Source organism: Salmo trutta, chromosome 39 (genome assembly GCF_901001165.1).
Source record: "Salmo trutta chromosome 39, fSalTru1.1, whole genome shotgun sequence".
NCBI lineage: Eukaryota > Metazoa > Chordata > Actinopteri > Salmoniformes > Salmonidae > Salmo > Salmo trutta.
Genome location: NC_042995.1, coordinates 11,896,290 through 11,922,900, shown reverse-complemented (window position 1 = coordinate 11,922,900; position 26,611 = coordinate 11,896,290). Strand labels below are relative to the sequence as shown.

Genomic DNA, 26,611 nt, shown 5'->3' with positions numbered 1-26,611 from the left:
TAAACACAAGTTGAGTAACAGAAAATAATCCACCCAAACTAACGCTAAAATGATCATCACACCATCTTTATCTGATATACACTGTGTACAAAACATTAGAAACACCTTCCTAATATTGAGTTGCATCCCCCCTTTGTCCTCAGAATAAGCCTCAATTCGGCAGGGCACGGACTGTCCAAGGTGTTGAGAGCGTTCAACAGGGATTCTGGCCCAATTCTTCCCACAATTGTGTCAAGTCGGCTGGGAGTGGATCTCTACTCCGAATAGCTTGTTCCATCTCCTCCCACAGATGCACAATTGGATTGAGATCTGGTGACTCGGCAGGCCACTGCAGTAAGCTGAATTCACTGTAATGTTCTTTGAACCATTCCTGGACAAGCCTTGTGGCATGGGGCATAATCCTGCTGAAAAATCTATTTGCAGATGGATCCACTGCTGCCGTGAAGGGAGGCACCTGATTGGCAATGATGTTTAGATATCCTGTGGTATTCAAACTTTGTTCCACTTCTATCAAGGGGCCCAGTGTGTGCCCTGAAAGCAAACTCCACACCATCACCACCAGCCTGCAAAGATGACAAGAGGCATGATGGATGTACTCATGATTTCCTCCATACCCTAGTCCTCACATTAGTGTGAAACAGCAGGAACCGGGATTCATCAGACCAGGCAATGTTTTTCAAATTCTCCAGCGTCCAGTCTTTTAACCTCTTAGGGCTAGGGGGCAGTATTTACACGGCCGGATAAAAAACGTACCCGATTTAATCTGGTTATTACTACTGCCCAGAAACTAGAATATGCATATAATTATTGGCTTTGGATAGAAAACACCCAAAAGTTTCTAAAACTGTTTGAATGGTGTCTGTGAGTATAACAGAACTCATATGGCAGGCAAAAACCTGAGAAGATTCTGTACAGGAAGTGCCCTCTCTGACCATTCCTTGGGCTTCTTGGCTCTGTTTATTGAAAACTTAGGATCTTTGCTGTAACGTGACACTTCCTACGGCTCCCATAGGCTCTCAGAAACCGGGAAAAAGCTGAATGATGTAATTCCAGCCACTGGCTGAAAAACATTAGCGCCTTTTGTAAGTGGTCTATCAGAGGACCATCAGACTGAGGCGCATGCACGAGTCGACTCCATGTTTTATTTTCTCTCTCTTTGTACTAAAACACGATTTCCCGGTCGGAATATTATCGCTTTTTTACGAGAAAAATTGCATAAAAATTGATTTTAAACAGCGGTTGACATGCTTCGAAGTACGGTAATGGAATATTTAGAATTTTTTTGTCACGAAACGCGTCGTGCGCGTCACCCTTCTTTACCCTTTCGGATAGTGCCTTGAACGCACGAACAAAATGCCGCTATTTGGATATAACTATGGACTATTTTGAACCAAACCAACATTTGTTATTGAAGTAGAAGTCCTGGGAGTGCATTCTGACGAAGAACAGCAAAGGTAATCACATTTTTCTTATAGTAAATCTGAGTTTGGTGAGGGCTAAACTTGGTGGGTGTCTAAATAGCTAGCCCGTAATGGCTGGGCTATCTACTCAGAATATTGCAAAATGTGCTTTCACCGAAAAGCTATTTTAAAATCGGACATAGCGATTGCATAAAGGAGTTCTGTATCTATAATTCTTAAAATAATTGTTATGTTTTTTGTGAACGTTTATCGTGAGTAATTTAGTAAATTCACCGGAAGTTTGCGGGGGGTATGCTAGTTCTGAACGTCACATGCTAATGTAAAAAGCTGGTTTTTGATATAAATATGAACTTGATTGAACAAAACATGCATGTATTGTATAACATAATGTCCTAGGATTGTCATCTGATGAAGATCATCAAAGGTTAGTGCTGCATTTAGCTGTGGTTTGGGTTTATGTGACATTATATGCTAGCTTGAAAAATGGGTGTCTGATTATTTCTGGCTGGGTACTCTGCTGACATAATCTAATGTTTTGCTTTCGTTGTAAAGCCTTTTTGAAATCGGACAGTGTGGTTAGATTAACGAGAGTCTTGTCTTTAAAATGGCGTAAAATAGTCATATGTTTGAGAAATTGAAGTAATAGCATTTCTAAGGTATTTGAATAACGCGCCACGGGATTCAACTGGCTGTTGACTAGGTGGGACGATTTCGTCCCACCTACCCTAGAGAGGCTAATTCCTTAGCCCACTGCAACTGCAGACTCTTGTTTTCTGCTGAAAGCTAATGAGGATCCATAATAAATCCATAATAAAAACTACATCATTAAGGATTATAGCTTTCACCTGGGTTCACCTGGTCAGTCTATGTCATGGAAAGAGCAGGCATCCTTCATGTTTTGTACACTCTGTACATGTTGTGTCTATCAGCTCTTTCCCATAGAAAACTGCAGAGAGAAGCAGTACCACCCAGTCAACAACTCCATTGTGAGATGCCTCACAGAGGATATTCAACCCTAAGGGCAAATCCAAGGTCATCTCAATATCTTTACAGTAGAAGCTAACAAAACACACCAAAACTGACAAGGTGCATACTGATTAGCGAAGTAAAGAGGAAGCTAACATACTATAACGCTCCTTTTCCTCTGCACAGTTCTCTCACAGTGAGAAACTATAGGATTACAATAGTGTTCTACGCTTTCTTCATTTGATCCAATTCAACGTTGCCAATTATTTAATGACATGAGAATTAAGTGGAGTGTCTAATCTTAGCTGGTCTGAGAGAACTGATGAGGCTTCTCTCCTTTATGTATACGTTGGTGTCTTTTTAAATGGCTCAATCTGTAGAATCTCTTCTCACAGTCAGTGCAGTGATAAGGCTTCTCTCCTGTGTGTACACATTCAAGTCATTTTAAGGGGCACAGAAGAGAGAAACTTGATGCACAGTCAGAGCAGATGTAAGGCTTCTCTTCTATGTGTGTCTCTGATGACCTTTTAGCTCAGCTGTTGTTTTAAAACATTTTCCACAGTCAGATCAGTGGTCCTTTATGTTTACCTTGGTGTCTTTTTAAGGTGCTTAGTCGAGAAAAACTCTTTCCACAGTCAGAGCAGGAGTAAGGCTTCTCTCATGTGTGTGTTCTCTGATGACGATTTAGCTCAGTTGATGTTGTGAAGGATTTTACACAGTCAGAGCATAAGTAAGGCTTCTCTCCTTTATGCATACGTTCATGTGATTTTAAGTTGCTCAGTAGAGAGAAACTCTTCCCAGTCAGAACAGGAGTAAGGATTCTCTCCTGTATGTATACGTACATGTGCTTTTAAGTTGCTCAGTTGAGAGAAACTCTTTCCACAGTCAGAGCAGGAGTAAGGCTTCTCTCCTGTGTGTGTTCTTTGATGACGTTTTAGCTCAGTTGATGTTGTGAAGCATTTTACACAGTCAGAGCATAAGTAAGGCTTCTCTCCTGTATGTATGCATTCATGACGTTTTAAGTTGCTCAGTAGAGAGAAACTCTTTCCACAGTCAGAGCAGAAGTAAGGCCTTTCTCCTGTGTGTATCCGTTCATGCACTCTCTGATGAATGATCAGAACCTTTAATGTTGTGAATCTCTTCCCACAGTCAGTACAGGAATACAGATTCTCTCCTGTGTGTATTTTTAGGTGTATTTTCAGCTTTGATAGAAATGGGAAAATCTCCTCACAATGTGGGCAGTGATGAGACCTCTTAGCTCTATGATCTTCCTGCTGTTGCTCTCTGGATGTAGAGAATGTGTCAACATGGTTTCCTGTGTGAACAACATCAGAAGAACTAGTCAGTTGGTGTGATATACAGTACCAGTCCAATGTTTGGACAAACTTACTCATTCAAGGGTTTTTCTTTATTTTTACTATTTTCTACATTGTAGAATAAGTGACGACATCAAAACTATGAAATAACACATATGGAATCATGTAGTTACCAAAAGCGTTAAAACAAATCAAAATATATTTTAGATTCTTCAAAGTAGCTGCTTTTCCTTCACTCTGCAGTCCAACTCATCCCAAACCATCTCAATTGGGTTGAGGTCGGGGGATTGTGGAGGCCAGGTCATCTGATGCAGCACTCATCACTCTCATTCTAAGTCAAATAGCCCTTACACAGCCTGGAGGGGTGTTTTGGGTCATTGTCCAGTTGAAAAACAAATGAGTCCCACTAAGCCCATACCAGATGGGATGTTATATTGCTGCAGACTGATGTGGTAGCCATGCTGGTTAAGTGTGCCTTGAATTCTAAATAAATCACTGAGTGTTACCAGCAAAGCACCCCACCGTCACACCTCCATGCTTCACGGTAGGAACCACACATGCAGAGATCATCCATTCACCTACTCTGCGTCTCACAAAGACACAGCAGTTGGAACCAAAAATCTGAAATTTGGACTAATCGTACCAAATTACAGATTTCCCCCGGTCTAATGTCCATTGCTCGTGTTTCTTGGCCCAAGCAAATCTCTTCTTCTTATTGGTATCCTTTAGTAGCGGTTTATTTGCATCAAGTCGACCATGAAGGCCTGATTCACGCAGTCTCCTCTGAACAGTTGATGTTGAGATGTGTCTGTTACTTGAACTCTGTGAAGCATTTATTTGGGATGAAATTTCTAAGGCTGGTAACTCTAATGAACTTCTCCTCTGCAGCAGAGGTAACTCTGGGTCTTCCTTTCCTGTGGCAGTCCTTGTGAGAGTCAGTTTCATTATAGTGCTTGATGGTTTTTGCAACTGCGCTTCAAGAAACTTTCAAAGTTCTATAAAATGTTCCGCATTGATTGACCTTCATGTCTTAAAGTAATGGACTGTCATTTCTCTTTGCTTATTTGAGCTGTTCTTGACATAATATGGCCTTGCTCTTTTTTCAAATAGGGCTATCTTCTGTATACCACCCCTACCTTGTCACAATACAACTGATTGGCTAAAACGCATTAAGAAGGAAAGAAATTCCACAAATTAACTTTCAACAAGGCACACCTTTTATTTGAAATGCATTCCAGGTGACTTACTCATGAAGCTGGTTGAGAGAATGGCAAGAGTGTGCAAAGCTGTCATCAAGGCAAAGGGTGGCTACTGTCATGACGTTGCCCTCTCTCTGGGAACAGAGAACACAGTTGAACCCCCTCCCTCTGCACCAGGCCTTTTCTATGCATCATCCCCCGACCTCTATACTTCTGACACTGCTGTGGTGAGAGGGGTCGTAAAATTCTAAAGGAGAATGTCCTGCCGCATGGCCCAGTTGAGACAGAGGGGGGTTTCATAGAGAGACAAAGGAAATTCTTCCAACGCACAGAATTGGGGAACCGAACGACATTTATGTTCTGGAGAAGGTATAAAAGATCGGTGAAGAATCCAGCTACGAACTGGTCCGCTTGATACAATTTTGTGATACTCATTAGAGACAATAGTGCCATATTACCATACTAAGGTTTATATAATAGCCTCAGCTATGGGACTTGCATCTAAATGGTTGTATACAATGATTTAATAAGATTAAAGCTATTTGGAATATGTTTAGAGGCTATGTACTGATGTTAATGTGATAGAATTGTATTTCTGTTCAAAGCTTAACTCAGTCATCGGCACGCCCCCAGGGACACAGACAAGACCTGGCGTCATGAGACAGCCTTTTTCTGTCATTCCGAATAAAACCCCCACCCAGGGTTACTTTCTTTAGACCAGGCCTCCACTCCATTACGAGTTGGCCAATAGGTTTGACCATGCATCCCTCTACTGAACTTTAACCATACCACGTGGTTAAACTTTAGACTATCGATACCGACAGAATAATAATAATAAGCCTTTGATATTAATTAATAGTCTGCAGCTAGAAATTTGATATCATCGAACGCGAAGACCGACGAAACATCCATTCTATAACGACATTAATGAATGTCGCTTTGAAAGACCCATTCTAACCGAGAGAGAGAGAACGCGGACAAAAACTCTCCAACAAGGATCCCGACGACACACTGAGCATAAATATATATTGATTGCAGTTGTTCCCGAATGAGTGAGCGTTCATGTGCAAAGGATTAGCATATCAATTGTTAATATTTATCAACTCTGTAGGGTCTTCTCAGCTGACCCGCCCTTGTTGGTTTAACAAGCCGGTTTATCCCACTAGGGCACATTACTCTACCAATTCTTTGTGACGATAATTACTGTTCGTATGTTTTCTGTGAATTACGTTGTTTAGTAAATAAATGATTTTAAGACAGTTGATGTATGGATGATTTTAGTAAAGACTGGATTCGTGCAGATACAACAATTTACGACGTTTGGATTGAGACTGACGCGAGGTAAAATACACCATTTAAACCAGAAGATAATCGGCCTATAGTATACTATAATATATATAATGTTATAATATAGGAAAGTTATATTAGGAAAATTATAACTTTGTAATCTGAATATTTTCCTTGGTGCCCCGATCTCCTAGTTAATTACAGTTAAACGATTAATCAGTTTAATCGCGTAATAATAATAACAGGGAGTTATTTTGATAAACATGTCTTCAGTTAATGGTGCCCAAAGACACGACACTACTCTGAAGAATCTCACTTTTTTGGTTACGACATGATTACATATGTGTTACTTAAAGTTTGTTTTCACTTATATTACAATGTAGAAAATAGTAAAAATAAAGAAAACCCTGGAATAAGTAGGTGTTCAAACCTTTGACTGGTACTGTCAATGTCAATCAAATTTATTTTATAAACCCTTTTTACATCAGCAGTTGTGACAAAATGCTTTTCAGAAACCCAGCCTAACACACCAATGAGCAAGCAATGCAGATGTGGAAGCACAGTGGCTAGGAAAAACTCCCTAGAAGGCAGGAAGCTAGGAAGAAACACAGAGAGGAACCAGGCCCAAAGGGGTGGCCAGTCCTCTTCTGGCTGTACCGGGTGACATATGTATTCATATCAGTAGACTGTACAATACAAAAGGGAATAAAACTATTCTAAAAGTGGGTAAAAGTCATAACTGAGCCATATGAGCCTCCACTCACTATCACAAGGATTAGTAACTACACCGACTCATTTCATATCATCCTCCACTCACTATCACAAGGGTTAGTAACTACACAGACTCATTTCATAGAACTTCAAAACACTGGCAGTTTGTCTACTTCACTTCTTTAGTCTACACTCTGATCACTCCAGATAACCCAGTGAATAAAACAAATGCTGGCAAAACTGGTGTCAAACCATGTAAGTCTGAGTAGAATGAAATAACATCTACCTTCTCATTGAAACAGTTCATCATGAAACAGTTATACTGCAACTTTTCACGCACAGTAGGAAGTTGGAATGAACAACAAACTTAGTTAGAACCTGCTCTTACCATGAGAAACAGATTTCCCAATCTTCTCCTCCTCTTCTTCATCTTTAATGTTGACATTCAGCTCCAGTGTTTGACTGCAGTCTTCCAGCTTCACTGATGCCATCTCTGGATCCTGCAGTGCAAACTGGGCTCCAATGTCACAATCAGGACCCAGTGACTGAATGTAGGTTTGGACATAGTCTGGAATGAGAGAGGTAGGCTAGGTTTGTCCTCACTATTGGTGTAACCGGCCTCAGACCTAAATCTAGTCGTCCTGTAGTAACAATTAGAAACAGACAAAAGTTAGTCTTGACAGTTCTGGCACTTTCTTTATTCTCTAAAAATATATTAAATTTCTTCTTGTTCAATTATCTAATTCAGTGCTGGACTTGGACTGAAATAGGTGCTGGTACTGTTTATATTTAGGTGCAGGAGCTCCACAATACTGTTGAACTAATATTCTATAAAGAGGAACATGAGCTCAAACAGTAGATATTTGAGGTGACGGTTCTCAGCTCCAGTGAGCTCCTGTCCAAGTCAAGCACTGATCTCATTTCAATAAATGAGCATTGACAACAAAACATTAATTAATTCATATTAGACAAAGTATACACTTTAAATTAGGCTACACAACGTAAGTGCACTTAAACTATATTAGACACCACAATTTCACATAAATGCCGAAATGACTCAAACATTTAGTACAAGGTTGCAGTATGTTTTAGGCAGCACTATGTACTATTTTCCTGAATAACCTTGTCTTCGCTGTGTTATTTCAATCAAAAATCAATAGTATTTCCGTTCACACCATAGTAACATGTATAGACAGAAACAACTGAATGTGTCTGAATATTAGAACACATGATTATCATTACATTCAGCTTCAAACCTGTAGTGCGACCGTGAAATTGTCGCCCTGCACCTGCACAGACAGAGTGGACAGCGCCATTTTACCAGCTCGTGAATTTTACACAAAACCAATAACATGCTAAATGAACTCAGAAATATCAAATAAATGTATTCTTTATTAAGATTACCTTGAGGAAATGATGTACATCCATTCAGACAAACCCAAGGCTTCTAGCTATGTGACTTGTAAAATAGTTGATCACAATCACCTGGTTTGACTAAAAAATAAAATATCAAACCTTTACCAAACGTGATAATTCCTTAACGGATGTTACCTAGCATGGTATGACATGTTCTTTTGACATTAGACATTTTAAACGTGCCATTACATACCTGTAGTAATAAATAGAAACGGACACAAGGGTTATCTTCTTAACATCACAGTTCTGGTGTTTTCTTTATTCTGAAGAATGATGCCTGCCTGCCTGGAACTTCCTGTTCCCCCACTACCACAGTGAAGCCACAGATTGAACAATGAGACAGATATTTCACCAGATGTATAAATGTAAAGCACACGCTTAGCGTTTCCACTCACTAACAAATATGGTAGTGAGAGGAAGCCCGCTGGCCGGCAGTGGAAGAAGATGGAACTAGACGGATTTTGGCCGACATTCTGCATTCTCTTAAATACACTTAGGTTGGAGTCATTAAAACTCCTTTTTCAACCACTCCACAAATTTCTTGTTAACAAACTATAGATTTGGCAAGTCGGTTAGGACATCTACTTTGTGCATGACAAGTAATTTTTCCAACAATTGTTTACAGACAGATTATTTCACTTATAATTCACTATATCACAATTCCAGTGGGTCAGAAGTTTACATACACTAAGTTGACTGTGCCTTTAAACTGCTTGGAAAATTCCAGAAAATTATGTCATGGCTTTAGAGGCTTCTGATAGGCTAATTGACATTTGAGTCAATTGGAGATGTACCTGTGGATGTATTTCAAGGCCTACCTTCAAACTCAGTGCCTCTTTGCTTGACATCATGGGAAAATAAAAAGAAAACAGCCAAGACGTCAGAAAAAAAATTGTAGACCTCCACAAGTCTGGTTCATCCTTGGGAGCAATTTACAAAAAATAGTACGCAAGTATAAACCCCATGGGACCACGCAGCCGTCATACCGCTCAGGAAGGAGACGCGTTCTGTCTCCTAGAGATGAAAGTACTTTGGTGCGTAAAGTGCAAATCAATCCCAGAACAACAGCAGAGGACCTTGTGAAGATGCTGGAGGAAACAGGTACAAAGGTATCTATATCCACAGTAAAACGAGTCCTATATCTACATAACCTGAAAGGCCGCTCAGCAAGGAAGAAGCCACTGCTCCAAAACCGCCATAAAAAAATCCAGACTACGGTTTGCAACTGCACATGGGGACAAAGATCATACTTTTTGGAGAAATGTCCTCTGGTCTGATGAAACAAAAATAGAACTGTTTGGCCATAATGAACATCGTTATGTTTGGAGGAAAAAGGAGGGAGCTTGCAAGCCAAAGAACACCATCCCAACCGTGAAGCACGGGGGTGGCAGCATCACGTTGTGGGGGTGCTTTGCTGCAGGAGGGACTGGTGCACTTCACAAAATAGATGGCATCATGAGGTAGGAAAATGATGTGGATATATTGAAGCAACATCTCAAGACATCAGTCAGGAAGTTAAAGCTTGGTCGCAAATGGGTCTTCCAAATGGACAATGACCCCAAGCATACTTCCAAAGTTGTGGCAAAATGGCTTAAGGACAACAAAGACAAGGTATTGGAGTGGCCATCACAAAGCCCTGACCTCAATCCTATAGGACATTTGTGGGCAGAACTGAAAAAGTGTGTGCGAGCAAGGAGGCCTACAAACCTGACTCAGTTACACCAGCTGTCAGGAGGAATGGGCCAAAATTCACCCAACTTATTGTGGGAAGCTTGCGGAAGGCTACCCGAAACATTTGACCCAAGTTAAACAATTTAAAGGCAACGCTACCAACTACTAATTGAGTACATGTAAACTTCTGTCCCACTGGGAATGTGATGAAAAATAAATGCTGAAATAAATCTCTCTACTATTATTCTGACATTTCACATTCTTAAAATAAAGTGGTGATCCTAACTGACCTAAGACAGGGAATTATTACTAGGATTAAATGTCAGGAATTGTGAAAAACTGAGTTTAAACATATTTGACTAAGGTGTATGTAAATTTTTGACTTCAACTGTAGGAGATTTGCTGTACAGTCCTGATCCTTGACACCTCAACCTCTTTCACCCTAACAGGGCACTCTGGGACTTTGAAAATGACCCCCACCACAGTTGCATAATTTTACATTCACATACTCAACAATAACATATTCCCTCCGCCTGCAAACACTTGACATGTGGCCAAACTTTATACATTTCTTGCGTCGCATCGGGTTTTACACCAACTCTCTTATGGGGTATCTTTTATATCCCAGCTTTACATAGGGTGGTAGATACTCTTCATCAAACATCAATAATAGATATGAACTTTGCTCTTTTTTCACATTCTCCATACGGGTCAAGCAATGTGCATTTGCGTCCTTCTTCTTTGGGATTTGGTTGGCGGATCGCATTCAACTCTTCGGTGCCTACACCACCACCTACTGTACTGGTGTGAGGCCATGCATAGTCTACATACATTCAATTCATTGATACGCTAATTAATACAAAATTGCCCTGCCAACTATTTGCCCTCTAAAAATGTGAGGAAAAATGTTCTTGGTTCGTACAGGAGACTGTGACCTCCTCCTCAGCCCAATTGGCAGTACGCCAAGAACATTGTTCTAGGAACATATCAGTTTCAAGGTCTCAGCACATGCAACAACAAAATGTTAATAATTAATTAATAAGCTAAATCATGTAAATATAGCTTGTCTGTGTAAGCAGTATAAAGGAGAACTACCAGGACTGCCCCGGCAGAGCTCCCGACCGACGTGCACTAAGTTTTTTGGAACCTCTCTAGCTTGCTGATAATAAAGAAGGATTCATTTAAGTTTGACTGAGTCCGTTTGTGGTGATTTTCTATAAATGCTAAAAAGCCCACCCCAGACCATGATGGACCCTCCACCTCACTCTGAAAAACACCAAAAGAAAGATGCCCAGGGTCCCTGCTCATCTGCGTGAACGTGCCTTAGGCATGCTGCAAGGAGGCATGAAGACTGCAGATGTGGCCAGGGCAATAAATTGCAATGTCCGTACTGTGAGACGCCTAAGACAGCGCTACAGGGAGACAGGATGGACAGCTGATCGTCCTCGCAGTGGCAGACCACGTGTAACAACACCTGCACAGGATCAGTACATCCGAACATCACACCTGTGGGACAGGTAGAGGATGGCAACAACTGCCCAAGTTACATCAGGAATGCACAATCCTCCATCAGTGCTCAGACTGTCCGTAATAGCCTGAGAGAGGCTGGACTGAGGGCTTGTAGGCCTGTTGTCAGGCAGGTCCTTACCAGACATCACCGGCAAAAACTTCACCTATGGGCACAAACTCACCGCCGCTGGACCATACAAGACTGGCAAAAAGTGCTCTTCACTGACGAGTCGCGGTTTTGTCTCACCAGGGGTGATGGTCAGATTCAAATTTGTCGTCAAAGGAATGAGCGTCACACCGAGGCCTGTACTCTGGAGAGGGATCGATTTGGAGGTGGAGGGTCCGTCATGATCTGGGGCAGTGTGTCACAGCATCATCGGACTGAGCTTGTTTTCATTGCAGGAAGTCTCAACACTGTGCGTTACATGGAAGACATCCTCCTCCCTCATGTGGTACCCTTCCTACAGGCTCATCCTGACATGACCCTCCAGCATGACAATGCCACCAGCCATACTGCTCGTTCTGTGCTTGATTTCATGCAAGACAGGAATGTCAGTGTTCTGCCATGGACAGCGAAGAGCCCGGATCTCAATCCCATTGAGCACGTCTGGGACCTGTTGGATTGGAGGGTGAGGGCTAGGGCCATTCCCCCCAGAAATGTCTGGGAACTTGCAGGTGCCTTGGTGGAAGAGTGGGGTAACATCTCAGAGTAAGAACTGGCAAATCTGGTGCAGTCCATGAGGAGGAGATGCACTGCAGCACTTAATACAGCTGGTGGCCACACCAGATACTGACTGTTTTGACCACGCCTTTGTTCAGGGACACATTATTCAATTTCTGTTGGTCACATGGCTGTGGAACTTGTTCAGCATATGTCTCAGTTGTTGAATCTTATGTTCATACAAATATTTACACATGTTAAGTTTGCTGAAACTAAACGCAGTTGACAGTAAGAGGACATTTCTTATTTTGCTGAGTTTATTTTTACCTTGTCAGCTCAGGGATTCGATCCAGCAACTTTTTGTTTACTGGCTCAACGCTCTAGCCACTAGGATACCTGTACGTATTCATATAAGTAGGCTGTGCAATACAAAAAGAGAATAAAACTATTCTAAAAGTAACTCATAAGTCAAGAAAATTATGACCTATATCATCCTCCTCTCACTATCACAAGGGTTAGTAACTACACAGACTCATTTCATATCATCCTCCACTAACTATCACAGGGGTTATAAACTACACAGACTCATTTCATATCATCCTCCTCTCACTATCATAAGGGTTAGTAACTTTTATTTATTTATTTATTTTATTTCACCTTTATTTAACCAGGTAGGCAAGTTGAGAACAAGTTCTCATTTACAATTGCGACCTGGCCAAGATAAAGCAAAGCAGTTCGACAACATACAAAAACACAGAGTTACACATGCAGTAAAACAACATACAATCAATGATGCAGTAGAAAAAAATAAGACTATATACAATGTGAGCAAATTATGTGAGATAAGGGAGGTAAAGGCAAAAAAAATGCCATGGTGGCAAAGTAAATAAAGTATGGCAAGAAAAACACTGGAATGGTAGATTTGTAGTTTGAAGAAAGTTAAAAGTTAAAATATAAATAATATGGTGCAAAGGAGCAAAATAAATAAAATAAATAAATACAGTAGGGGAAGAGGTAGTAGTTTGGGCTAAATTAAAGATGGGCTATGTACAGGTGCAGAGATCTGTGAGCTGCTCTGACAGCTGGTGCTTGAAGCTAGTGAGGGAGATAAGTGTTTCCAGTTTTAGAGATTTTTGTAGTTCGTTCCAGTCATTGGCAGCTGAGAACTGGAAGGAGAGACGACCAAAGGAGGAGTTGGCTTTAGGGGTGACCAGAGAGATATACCTGCTGGAGCGTGTGCTACAGGTGGGTGCTGCTATGGTGACCAGTGAGCGGAGATAAGGGGGGACTTTACCTAGCAGGGTCTTGTAGATGACCTGGAGCCAATGTGTTTGGCGACGATTATGAAGTGAAGGCCAGCCAACGAGAGCATACAGGTCGCAGTGGTGGGTTGTATATGGGGCTTTGGTGACAAAACGGATGGCACTGTGATAGACTGCATCCAGCTTGTTGAGTACGGTATTGGAGGCTATTTTGTAAATGACATCGCCGAAGTCGAGGATTGGTAGGATGGTCAGTTTTACGAGGGTATGTTTGGCAGCATGAGTGAAGGATGCTTTGTTGCGAAATAGGAAGCCAATTCTAGATTTCACTTTGGATTGGAGATGATTGATGTGAGTCTGGAAGGAGAGTTTACAGTCTAACCAGACACCTAGGTATTTGTAGTTGTCCACAAATTCTAAGTTAGAACCGTCCAGAGAAGTTATGCTGGATGGGCGGGCAGGTGCAGGCAGCGATCGGTTGAAGAGCATGCATTTAGTTTTACTTGTGTTTAGGAGCAGTTGGAGACCACGGAAGGAGAGTTGAATGGCATTGAAGCTCGTCTGGAGGGTTGTTAACACAGTGTCCAAAGAAGGGCCAGAAGTATACAGAATGGTGTCGTCTGCGTAGAGGTGGATCAGAGATTCACCAGCAGCAAGAGCGACATCATTTATGTATACAGAGAAAAGAGTTGGCCCAAGAATTGAACCCTGTGGTACCCCCATAGAGACTGCCAGAGGTCCAGACAGTAGGCCCTCCGATTTGACACACTGAACTCTGTCAGAGAAGTAGTTGGTGAACCAGGCGACGCAATCGTTTGAGAAACCAAGGCTACTAAGTCTGCCGATGAGGATGTGGTGATTAACAGAGTCAAAAGCTTTGGCCAGGTCAATGAATACGGCAGCACAGTATTGTTTCTTATCGATGGCGGTTACGATGTCGTTTAGGACCTTGAGCGTGGCTGAGGTGCACCCATGACCAGCTCTGAAACCAGATTGCATAGCGGAGAGGGTGCGGTGGGATTCGAAATAGTCGGTAATCTGTTTGTTGACTTGGCTTTCGAAGACCTTAGAAAGGCAGGGTAGGATGGATATAGGTCTGTAGCAATTTGGGTCAAGAGTGTCACCTCCTTTGAAGAGGGGGATGACAGCAGCTGCTTTCCAATCTATGGGAATCTCAGACGACACGAAAGAGAGGTTGAACAGGCTAGTAATAGGGGTTGCAATAATTTCGGCAGATAATTTTAGAAAGAAAGGGTCCAGATTGTCAAGCCCAGCTGATTTGTAGGGGTCCAGATTTTGCAGCTCTTTCAGAACATCAGCTGAATGGATTTGGGAGAAGGAGAAATGGGGGAGGCTTGGGCGAGTAGCTGTGGGGGGTGCAGTGCTGTTGAATGCAGTAGGGGTAGTTAGGTGGAAAGCATGGCCAGCCGTAGAAAAATGCTTATTGAAATTCTCAATTATAGTGGGCTTATCGGTGGTGACAGAGTTTCCTATCCTCAGTGCAGTGGGGAGGAGGTGTTCTTATTCTCCATGGACTTTACAATGTCCCAGAACTTTTTAGAGTTGGAGTTGCACGAAGCAAATTTCTGTTTGAAAAAGCTAGCCTTGGCATTTCTAACTGCCTGTGTGTATTGGTTTCTAACTTCCCTAAAAAGTTGCATATCGCGGGGGCAGTTCGATGCTAATGCAGAACGCCACAGGATATTTTTGTGTTGGTTAAGGGCAGTCAGGTCTGGGGAGAACCAAGGGCTATATCTGTTCCTGGTTCTAAATTTCTTGAAAGGGGCATGCTTATTTAAGATGGAGAGGAAGGCATTTTTAAAAAATAACCAGGCATCCTCTACTGACGGGATGAGGTCAATATCCTTCCAGGATACCAGGGCCAGGTCGATTAGAAAGGCTTGCTCGTTGAAATGTTTCAGGGAGCGTTTGACAGTGATGAGTGGAGGTCGTTTGACCGCTGACCCATTACGGGTGCAGGCAATGAGGCAGTGATCGCTGAGATCTTGGTTGAAAACAGCAGAGGTGTAATTAGAGGGCACATTGGTTAGGATGATATCTATGAGGGTGCCGGTGTTTGCGGCTTTGGGGTTGTACCTGGTGGGTTCATTAATAATTTGTGTGAGATTGAGGGCATCAAGCTTGGATTGTAGAATGGCTGGGGTGTTAAGCATGTCCCAGTTTAGGTCGCCTAGTAGCACGAGCTCTGAAGATAGATGGGGGGCAATCAGTTCACATATGGTGTCCAGAGCACAGCTAGGGGCCGAGGGGGGTCTATAGCAGGCGGCAACGGTGAGAGACTTGTTTTTGGAGAGGTGGATTTTTAAAAGTAGAAGTTCAAATTGTTTGGGTACAGACCTGGATAGCAGGACAGAACTCTGCAAGCTATCTCTGCAGTAGATTGCAACACCGCCCCCTTTGGTCGTTCTATCTTGTCTGAAAACGTTGTAGTTAGGGATGAAGATTTCACAGTTTTTGGTGGACTTCCTAAGCCAAGATTCAGACACAGCTAGGACATCCGGGTTGGCAGAGTGTGCTAAAGCAGTGAATAAAACAAACTTAGGGAGGAGGCTTCTAATGTTAACATGCATGAAACCAAGGCTATTACGGTTACAGAAGTCATCAAAAGAGAGCGCCTGGGGAGTAGGAGTGGAGCCAGGCACTGCAGGACCTGGATTCACCTCTACATCCCCAGAGGAGCAGAGAAGAATAAGTATGAGGGTACGGCTAAAAGCTATAAGAATTGGTCGTCTGTGACGTCCAGAATAGAGAGAAAAAGGAGCAGGTATCTGGGGGCGATAAAATAGCTTCAAGGTATAATGTACAGACAAAGGTATGGTGGGATGTGAGTACAGAGGAGGTAAACCTAGGCATTTAGTGATTATGAGAGAGATATTGTCTCTAGAAACATCATTGAAACCAGAAGATGTCATAGCATGTGTGGGTGGAGGAACTGAGAGGTTGGATAAGGTATAATGAGCAGGGCTAGAGGCTCTACAGTGAAATAAGCCAATAAACACTAACCAGAACAGCAATGGACAAGGCATATTGACATTAAGGAGAGGCATGCTTAGCCGAGTGATCAGAGGGTCCAGTGAGATTCAGACAGCTAGCCGGGCCGTAGGTAGCAAGCTGGTGGAAGATGGGAGGGAGGTCTGTTTTTAGCCGCCTCGTGCGTTTCCGTCTGTGGGTTAGTGGGGTTCCGTGTGGAAGGGGGGACCTGTCCAAGTTGGCAACTACACAGACTCATTTCATATCATCCTCCACTCACTATCACAAGGGTTAGTAACTACACAGACTCCTTTCATATCATCCTCCTCTCACTATCACAAGGGTTAGTAACTACACAGACTCATTTCATATCATCCTCCTCTCACTATCACAAGGGTTAGTAACTACACAAACTCATTTCATATCATCCTCCTCTCACTATCACAAGGGTTAGTAACTACACAAACTCATTTCATATCATCCTCCTCTCACTATCACAAGGGTTAGTAACTACACAGACTCATTTCATATCATCCTCCTCTCACTATCACAAGGGTTAGTAACTACAGACTCATTTCATATCATCCTCTCACTATCACAAGGGTTAGTAACTACACAGACTCATTTCATATCATCCACTCACTATCACAAGGGTTAGAAAGTACAGACTCATTTCATAGAACTTTAAAACACTGGCAGTTTGTCTACTTCACTTCTTTAGTCTACTCTCTGATCACTCCAGATAACCCAGTGAATAAAACAAATGCTGGCAATACTGGTGTCAAACCATGCAAGTATCAGTAGCATGAAATAACATCTAGCTTCTCATTGAAACAGTTCATCATGAAACAGTTCTACAGCAACTTTTCATACACAGTGGGAAGTTGGAACGAATAAACAACTTAGTTAGATAGAACCTGCTCTTACCATGAGAAACAGATGTCCCAATCTCCTCCTCCTCTTCTTCATCTTTAATGTTGACACTCAGCTCCAGTGTTTGACTGCAGTCTTCCAGCTTCACTGATGCCATCTCTGGATCCTGCAGTGCAAACTGGGCTCCACTGTCACAATCAGGACCCCGTGACTGTAGGTTTGGACTCAGTGTGGAAGGAGAGAGACAGGCTGGGTTTGTCCTCATTTGATGTTACCGGCCTCATACCTGAGTCGGCAAGTAGTACAAGAGAAACAGACACAAAAGTTATTATCTTGAAAGTTCTGGCAATGTCATTATTTTCTATTAAATATATTATATTTTTTCTTGTTCAAATATCTAATTCAGTGCTTGACTTGTACTGAAATAGGTACCGGTACTGTTTATATTTAGGTGTAGGAGCTCCACAATACTTTTGAGCTAATACTTAACCTATAGTAGATAAATGCATAAATGACCATTAAGTTCAAGGTTACAGTTTGTTTTAGGCAGCACTATGTGCTATTTTCCTTAATAACCTTGTATTCACTGTTTTACTTCAAAAACAATTGCATTTCCTGTTGTAACGTTTATAGATAAAGACAAACTTAATGTGTCAATATTATTACACATGTAGAAAACCAATAATCATTACATTTACCTCCAAAACAGTAGAGCAACCGTAAAATGGTCTCCCTCTGCTGCATCCACACTGCCTGCACTGAAGTCTGTTGACGCAGACCGAGTGGGTGCCGCCATTTTACCAGCTTGTGAATTTTTCCTTTCATGGAGCTCTACGGACAAATCCTTCGACCTCATGACTTGGTTTTTGCTCTGACATGCACTGTCAAATGTGGGACCTTATACAGATAGGTGTGTGCCTTTCCAAATCATGTCCAATCGATTTCATTTACCACAGGTTGACAACAATCCAGTTATAGAAATATCTCAAGGATGATCAATGGAAACAAGATGCACCTGAGCTCAATATCTATTCTCATAGCAAAGGATCTGAATACTTTGTAAATAAGGTATCCGTTTTTAATTTTTAAAAACCTGCGTTTGCTTTGCCATTATGGGGTACTGTGTGTAGATTGATAAAGAACGTTTTCATATTGAATTCATTTTAGAATAAGGTTGTAACCTAACAAAACGTGGAAAAAGTCACAGGGTGTGAATACTTTCCGAATGTACTGTATGTATTCATACAAGTAGGCTGTGCAATGTAAAGGGGGAATAAAACTATTCTAAAAGAAACTCATAAGTCATGAAAATTATGAGCTATATCATCCTCCACTCACTATCACAAGGGTTAGTAACGACACAGACTCATTTCATAGAACTGTAAAACACTGGCAGTTTGTCTACTTCACTTCTTTAGTCTACTCTCTGATCACTCCAGATAACCCAGTGAATAAAACAAATTCTGGCAATTCTGGCGTCAAACCATGCAAGTGTCAGTAGCATGAAATAACATCTACCTTCTCATTGAAACAGTTCATCATGAAATCCTGCCCTGCCTTTCTAAAGTCTTCAAAAGCCAAGTTAACAAACAGATCACTGACAAGTTTTGAATCCCACCATACCTTCTCCGCTATGCAATCTGGTTTCCGACCTGGTCATGGGTGCACCTCAGCCACGCTCAAGGTCCTAAACGATATCATAACCGCCATCGATAAAAGACAGTCCTGTGCAGCAGTCTTCATCGACCTGGCCAAGGCTTTCAACTGTCAATCACCGCATTCTTATTGGCACACTCAACAGCCTTGGATTCTCAAATGACTGCCTCACCTGGTCCACCAACTACTTCTCAGATAGAGTTCAGTGTGTCAAATCGGAGGGCCTGTTGTCCGGACCTCTGGCAGTCTCTATGGGGGTGCCACAGTGTTCAATTCTCGGGCCGACATTTCTCTGTATATATCAATGAGGTCGCTCTTGCTGCTGGTGATTCTCTGATCCACCTCTACGCAGACGACACCATTCTGTATACATCTGGCCCTTCTTTGGACACTGTTAACAAACCTCCAGACGAGCTTAAATGCCATACAACACTCCTTCCTGTGGTCTCCAACTGCTCTTAAATGCTAGTAAAACTAAATGCATGCTCTTCAACCGATCGCTGCCTGTACCCGCCCGCCCGACTAGCATCAATAATCTGGACGGTTCTGACTTAGGTATTTGTAGTTGTCCACATATTCTAAGTGTCTGGTTAAACTGTAAACTCTCCTTCCAGACTCACATTAAGCATCTCCAATCCGAAATTAAATCTAGAATCGGTTTCCTATTTCACAACAAAGCCTCCTTCACTCATGCTGCTAAATATACCCTCGTAAAACTGACTATCCTACCAAATCCTTGACTTTGGCGATGTCATTTACAAAATAGCCTCCAACACTCTACTCAGCAAATTGGATGTAGTCTATCACAGTGCCATCCGTTTTGTCACCAAAGCCCCATTTACTACCCACCACTACGACCTGTATGCTCTCATTGGCTGGCCCTCGCTTCATATTCGTCGCCAAACCCACTGGCTCCAGGTCATCTATAAGTCTTTGCTTGGTAAAGCCCCACCTTATCTCAGCTCACTGTTCACCATAGCAACACCCACCCGTAGCACGCGCTCCAGCAGGTATATTTCACTGGTCATCCCTAAAGCCAACTCCTCCTTTGGCCACCTTTCCTTACAGTTCTCTGCTGCCAATGACTGGAACGAATTGCAAAAATCACTGAAGCTGGAGACATATCTCCCTCACTAACTTTAAGCATCAGCTGTCAGAGCAGCTTACCGATCACTGCACCTGTACACAGCCCATCTGTAAATAGCCCACCCAACTACCTCATCCCCATATTGTTATTTATTTTTGCTCTTTTGCACCCCAGTATCTCTACTTGCACATCATCATCTGCACATCTATCACTCCAGTGTTAATGCTAAATTGTAATTATTTCGCCATTATGGCCTATTTATTGCCTTACCTCCATAATCTTACTACATTTGCATACACTGCATATAGATCTTTCTATTGTGTTATTGACTGTACGTTTGTTTACTCCATGTGTAACTCTGTGTTGTTGTTTTTGTCGCACTGCTTTGCTTTATCTTGGCCAGGTCGCAGTTGTAAATGAGAACTTGTTCTCAACTGGCCTACCTGGTTAAATAAAGGTGAAATAAAATAAATAAAATAGTTCTACAGCAACTTTTCATGCACAGTGGGAAGTTGGAATGAAAAACACAAACTTAGTTAGATAGAACCTGTGCTTACCATGAGAAACAGATGTCCCAATCTTTTCCTCCTCTTCTTCATCTTTAATGTTGGCATTCAGTTCCAGTGTTTGACTGCAGTCTTCCAGCTTCACTGATGCCATCTCTGGATCCTGCAGTGCAAACTGGGCTCCACTGTCACAATCAGGACACAGTGACTGTAGGTTTGGACTCAGTGTGGAAGGAGAGAGGCAGGCTGGGTTTGTCCTCACTGTTGATGTTACCGGCCTCAGACTTTATCTGAGTCAGCCAGTAGTTACAAAGAGAAACGGACACAAAGGTTAGTGCCAGAACTGTCAAGACTTTCTTTATTCTCTAAAAATATGGTTTATATTTAGGTGCAGGAGCTCCACAATATTGTTGAGGTAATATTCTATTAGAGGAACATGAGCTCAAACAGTAGACATTTGAGGTGACGTTCTCAGCTCCAGTGAGCTCCTGTCCAAGTCAAGCACTGATCTCATTTCAATAGATCTGGTAACTAAGCATTGACAACCAAACATTAATTAATTCACATTAGCCAAAGTATACACTTTAAATTAGGCTACACAACTCTAAATGCACTTAATCTATAGTAGATCTCCTGAATTCACATAAATGCCTCAAAAAACATTTAGTACAAGGTTGCAGTATGTTTTAGGCAGCACTATGTACTATTTTCCTGAATAACCTCGTCTTCACTGTATTATTTCAATCAAAAACCAATAGTATTTCCGTTCACACCATAGTAACATTTACTGATAGACAGAAACAACTGAATGTCTGAATATTAGTACACATGTAGAAAACTGATAATCATTACATTTAGCTCCAAAACAGTAGTGCAACCATGAAATTCTCTCTGCTGCACCCTCACTGCCTGCACTGAAGTACGTTGATGCAGACCGAGGGGGAACCGCCATTTTACCAGCTCGTGAATTTTACACAAAACCAAAAACGACATGTAAAACGAACCCAGAAAATCTCAAATAAATTGATCCTTAATGAAATGATATACATCCACTCAGACTAACCCAAAGTCTCTGTGACTTGTAAAAAAGTGATCACGTTCACTCATGCGGTTTGACATAAAATAGCACATAAAACCTTTATCAAACGTGATAATACCTTGACGTATTTGTTACCTAGCATGTTATGACATGTTCTTTCGATATTATAACGTGCTATTACATACCAGTAGTAATACATTTGAAACGGACACAGACGTTGTCGTCTCGACTGCACAATTCTGACGTATCCTTTATTCTGAAGAATGATGCGCGCCTGCGCGGAACTTCCTGTCCCCCACTACCAGTTTCTAAACCCAGAGACGTAACAACGCGAGACTTCAGAGAAAGACCAGACCAAGCCGTGGTTTGAGAAGTCAATGAGAGAAGAGGACAATTCTGATACTTTTGCAGCGGCTAATGGGGATCCTAATAAATACCACACTTGAAACATGGCCATTATTTTATCAATGTCATAACTGCTGTGGTTTATTCACAATAGCTCTCACTGCGTATCTTACATATCGCAGCATCACATGAGTAGGCAGACACTCTTCACTCTTTCAACGAAACTCCAGATAACAAATTTTATCAGTGCCCTGCTCCGAAAAACAATGCTCTCTCCTTCTACTCTTCTGAGACGCATGAAATCAAATCAAAACCACTACTGGTCACTCTGACTGACTCAACCTTTGCTCATGCCTCCTTTATCATCTTCCTGACCTCAGATTATCTCCCAAAATACACAATTGTTGATGAATCGCGCTCCAAAAGAAACCAATGTTTGTTTACAACTTTTGGTCGGTTTGCTCCATTTTTCGTTGTCTCCGTCTTCCATTCCTTCTTACCAACTTTACTGAACTGGGAGATATCAGACTCGAACAGCACTTCCGCTTCGCCATATTTCCTACCCAAAACCAGACACACCCCGCTACGGACTAACTCCTGCATGTAGAATCCTGCATTGAATAAAACCAACAACTACAGGTTAAAGGGGAATTTCACGCTGGCTTTGCCTTGGCATCAGTGGCGACGTTCATCATGGACTTTATTTCGCCCAAAATTGTCCGTCTGTTTTGATCCAAATATAGCCGAAGGTCAGCCTGATCAGCTTGTACTCATTGAAATGCATGAGATACACGAATACAATTATACAGTATAAGTTTGAATCTTTTTTTGATTTACACAAAATGAAATATATTGATTTAAAATTTAAAACAAATAAATCGAATAGCTTGTTCGATGTTCTGATTTAGACAGAATGACTGAAAATTACCTGTAATTTCAAATCTTTAGTTTACAATATCACAATGAAATGTATTCCAATTTATAACCGTCATGTCTCAAAACTGGGAGAAGCAGAAAGAGCAAGTCATTCACCCGCATTTGTTCCTCAAGACGGGTAACAACGACACGCGGATAATTGTAAGCTCAACATTTCTGAAAACGTTTGTAATCTGATAAGGTTGTTATATTAATTATCCGTTTCTGTTAATGTCGCAAACTATTATTTTCTCTATGCTAACATAAGAAACTGTTTGAATGTTAAATGACGAGACAGAGGCATTGCTGCGAGTAACCAGTCTTGTTCAGTATATTGCAATGCATCCGGGTATTTCAAGCACACCGGTAAAAACACTGGAGTTGCAGTAATTAACATTTACCAACAGATGGCATCACTGTGCCATCTTACACCCATAACATCTTTCCTTTTATAAAATAGGACAGGAGCTGTCAATTCACTAACAACACAAACCTAGTAATAATTTCCAACATTAACAGTTTAGTATATATATATATATTTTTTTTTTTTCAGGTAACAACTTAACACATTTTGATACTCTCTTCACTTTTATCTCTATCTGTCAACAATCCCTAATGGGAAACCTACAGATTAAGTATTTTTGGTGGCTGGGACAGACGCCCACAGCGTGAAAAGACAGGGGGCTTGTCTGCGGGTTCCCGCACAGGCGTGTCACCTGACTGTCTAAGGGGAGTATTGATGGGCGAGGGAGCGGCCGACCTGTGATCCCCTGGCTCTTCGCCCAGTGCCTCAGGCCCCATGTGACTTGCTGGGGTTCTGTCTTTTGTCATGCGACCCCTTTGACCATCAGGGTTCTGAGTAGGTGCTGGCTCAGCAATCCGAAGGTCAACCCTGTTATGACGGTACCGTGATCCATTCACCTCGACCAAGTAGGAGCGTGGTGCCACTTTCTGTACACAGGATCCGAGTCTCCAGAGGCCAGTCCGGTCCCCTGGTAGTGGCTTCATCCGCACCGTTTCACCCACCCTGAGCTCAGGTAAGTCTTTTGCTGATTTGTCATAGATGAACTTGGAGACCTGTCTTCTGTGACGTAGCTTCACCAGCACGTCTGTCACCACACATGGCTCCAGGAGAGTGCTGGCTAATGGCAGAGCTGCTTTTAAGCGCCGTGCCATGAGGCGCTGGGCCGGGCTGCTATCCATGCCTTCTGTCGGGGTATTGCGCCACTGCAGGATTGCTTTCCAGGCATCTTTGCCCTCTCGCAGAGCTTTTTTGCAGAGGTTCTTTGCGATTTTGACTGCGGACTCCGCCTTCCCATTAGCTTTTGGGTGTCGTGGTGATGAAGTGACGTGCTCGAATTCCCAATCTGCAGCAAATTTTCGGAACTCAACTCCGGAGAATTGGGGTCCATTGTCTGAAATTACCCTATCTGGCTGGCCATAGCGGGCAAACTGAGCCTTGCAGCGTTTGATTGTTGTCTCTGCTGAGAGGTCGGGGAGGAGGTCAATCTCCCAGAAGTCTGAGTAATGATCGACTACCAGCAGAAAGTCTTTGCCACTGTGCTGGAAGAGATCTAGACTTACTATCTGCCAGGGGCGCATCGGTAGCTCGTGGGACATCATCGTCTCTCTCTGTTGCTCAGTGGCATATTCATTGCAGATTGTGCATTTACTGACATAGTCTTTGATTTCACTCTGCATTCCTGGCCAATACAGTGTGTCATGTGCTTGTCTGTAACAGGCCTCACCTCCTATGTGACTTGAGTGCACGCGCGCCAACATCTCAGGGCGCAGAGACCGGGGAATAACGACTCTCTGACCCTTGAATATTACTCCGTTTTGAACACTGAGCTCCTCTTTGACTGGCCAATAATCTCTGATGGCTAAAGCAGTTTCTTCCTTGCAGTCGGGCCAGCCCATCAGAATCACAGACCTCAATGCCTGGAGTTGCTCGTCCCTGTCTGTGTGCTGTCTGATTTGTATAAGGCGCTGGTCCGTGACATTGAGGTAGTCAGCCTGGTTGATGTGTTCAACATCCACTTGCTCTGTTTGTAAGCTGCACACTGCGTGTCATTCATGCATGGAGCGTGTGTGAGTGCCTGATGCAGTAGCCCTGCTGAGCGTGTCACTCACATACATCTCTGGCCCTGGCTTATACACCACCTTGAGGTTGTAGTTTTGTAGGGCCAGTAGCATGCTCTGCAGTCGTTTCGGGGCATTCAGGAGAGGCTTGCTGAATATAGCAATAAGGGGCTTGTGATCTGTCTCTGCGGTAATATTGTCGCGCCCGTACAGGTAGTGGTGGAAGCGTTGGCATGCAAACACAATGCTGAGGCACTCCTTCTCTATCTGGGCATAGTTCTGCTCTGTTGGGGTGAGTGCCCTAGAGGCGAATGCCACAGGCTGGCCCTCCTGTATGAGGCAACAGCCCAGTCCATACTGGCTTGAGTCACTCTGAATCGTGACAGGTTTTGACACATCGTAGTATCGCAGTACAGGTGTCTGGGTGACCAGTTGTTTTATTTCCCTCACCGCTGCGTCATGTTTTGGGAGCCAATGCCAGATGGTGTCCTTGTCCATGAGCCTCCTTAGTGGCTCACACACTTCAGAGAGCCGCGGTAGGAACTTGGCCAGGTAGGTGACGAATCCGACGAAGCGCTGCACTGCCTTCACGTCAGATGGGTGGGGCATTTCCAAGACAGCCTTCACTTTTTTCAGGATCCGCCAGTGGAGGACAAGATGTGCCCATAAAAGCGGACCTCTGGCACTTTAAACTGAAGCTTTTTTATGCTTAGCCTTAGCTTGACCTGTCTGCATCTGACCATCAGGGCCAGCAGCTTGGCGTCATGGTCACATTCTGCCTCCTCATCACTGTCCCCACAGCCCACTATGAGGATGTCATCTGCTATGGGTTCCACGCCACTGAGTCCCATCAACAGCTCATGCTGTTTCCGCTGATACACCTCTGGAGCCACGGAGACACCAAACGGGAGCTTCAACCACCTCTTCCTGCCCCAGGGTGTCCAAAAGGTGGTCATGTAGCTGCTGGGCTCGTCGAGCTTGCACTGCTGGAAGGCATCTCTGGCGTCCACGAGCGTGAAGACTCTGGCCTTTGGGAGCTTGTAAAGAACATCCTCCAACGTGGGCATAATGTAATGTGAGCGTCTCAGAGCCCGGTTGAGGTGTTTAGGATCAATGCATATCCGTAGCTTGTCTGGTTTCTTGACGATGACCATATTACTTATCCAGTCTGTAGGCTCGGTGACGGATATCATGTGGCCATCTGCTTCGTATTTGTCAAGCTGAGCCTTTGTAGCTGCTTTCATGGCCACTGGTACATTGCGGGGTGCACACTGGACAGGCTGGATTGCTGCGTCCAACTCAAAGTGGACTTCGCCGGGAACTGACTCGACCGGTGCATTGAAGACATCATGGTACTTGCTTAGGAGTGTCTCCTTGCTCAGGGGCCCAGCCTGGACATTGTCTATAATGTTAAGATCAGCTGGGATGGTGAAGTTAATAAGTCCAAGGCGCTCGCATGTAGAACCTGACAGTAATGGCTGTTGACTAGCCTCAACTATTTCAAACTCAAGGGTGTGTTTCTGGCCACGTAAAACACACTCTGTCACAAACAGGCCTAAAGAGGTCATGAACTGTCCTGAATACAGTTTCAGCTTGGTGCTACTCTGTGTGAGTTTGTCTCTGGGCGCAAGCCTCCTTTTGTCTTTAAGGCTCATAACGTTACATGTGGCCCCTGAAGCTAGCTGGCATAGCTGTGGT

The 26,611-nt window shown here is 42.9% G+C and overlaps 1 protein-coding gene and 1 long non-coding RNA gene across 4 annotated transcripts in view; both read right to left on the bottom strand.

Annotated features, from left to right (window-relative positions):
• Positions 1 to 26,611, bottom strand: part of LOC115179500 (zinc finger protein OZF-like) — a 103,267-nt gene that overhangs the window by 18,531 nt on the left and 58,125 nt on the right. Inside the window, exon 4 of one of the 3 annotated variants that reach the window (XM_029741068.1) lies at positions 17,465 to 17,569. The exons of the other annotated variants lie outside the window; for them this stretch is intronic. Coding sequence (XP_029596928.1) covers positions 17,481 to 17,569 — 89 coding nt within the window. The 3' untranslated portion in view covers positions 17,465 to 17,480. Of the gene's footprint in view, positions 1 to 17,464; positions 17,570 to 26,611 lie in introns of those variants that run through there. 3 annotated transcript variants of the gene reach the window in all.
• On the bottom strand, positions 2,627 to 4,983 carry LOC115179585 (uncharacterized). The gene is made up of 2 exons (XR_003872963.1): positions 4,951 to 4,983; positions 2,627 to 3,702 (listed from the first exon to the last, which is right to left on the bottom strand). It is a non-coding gene; the product is annotated as an uncharacterized LOC115179585 (long non-coding RNA).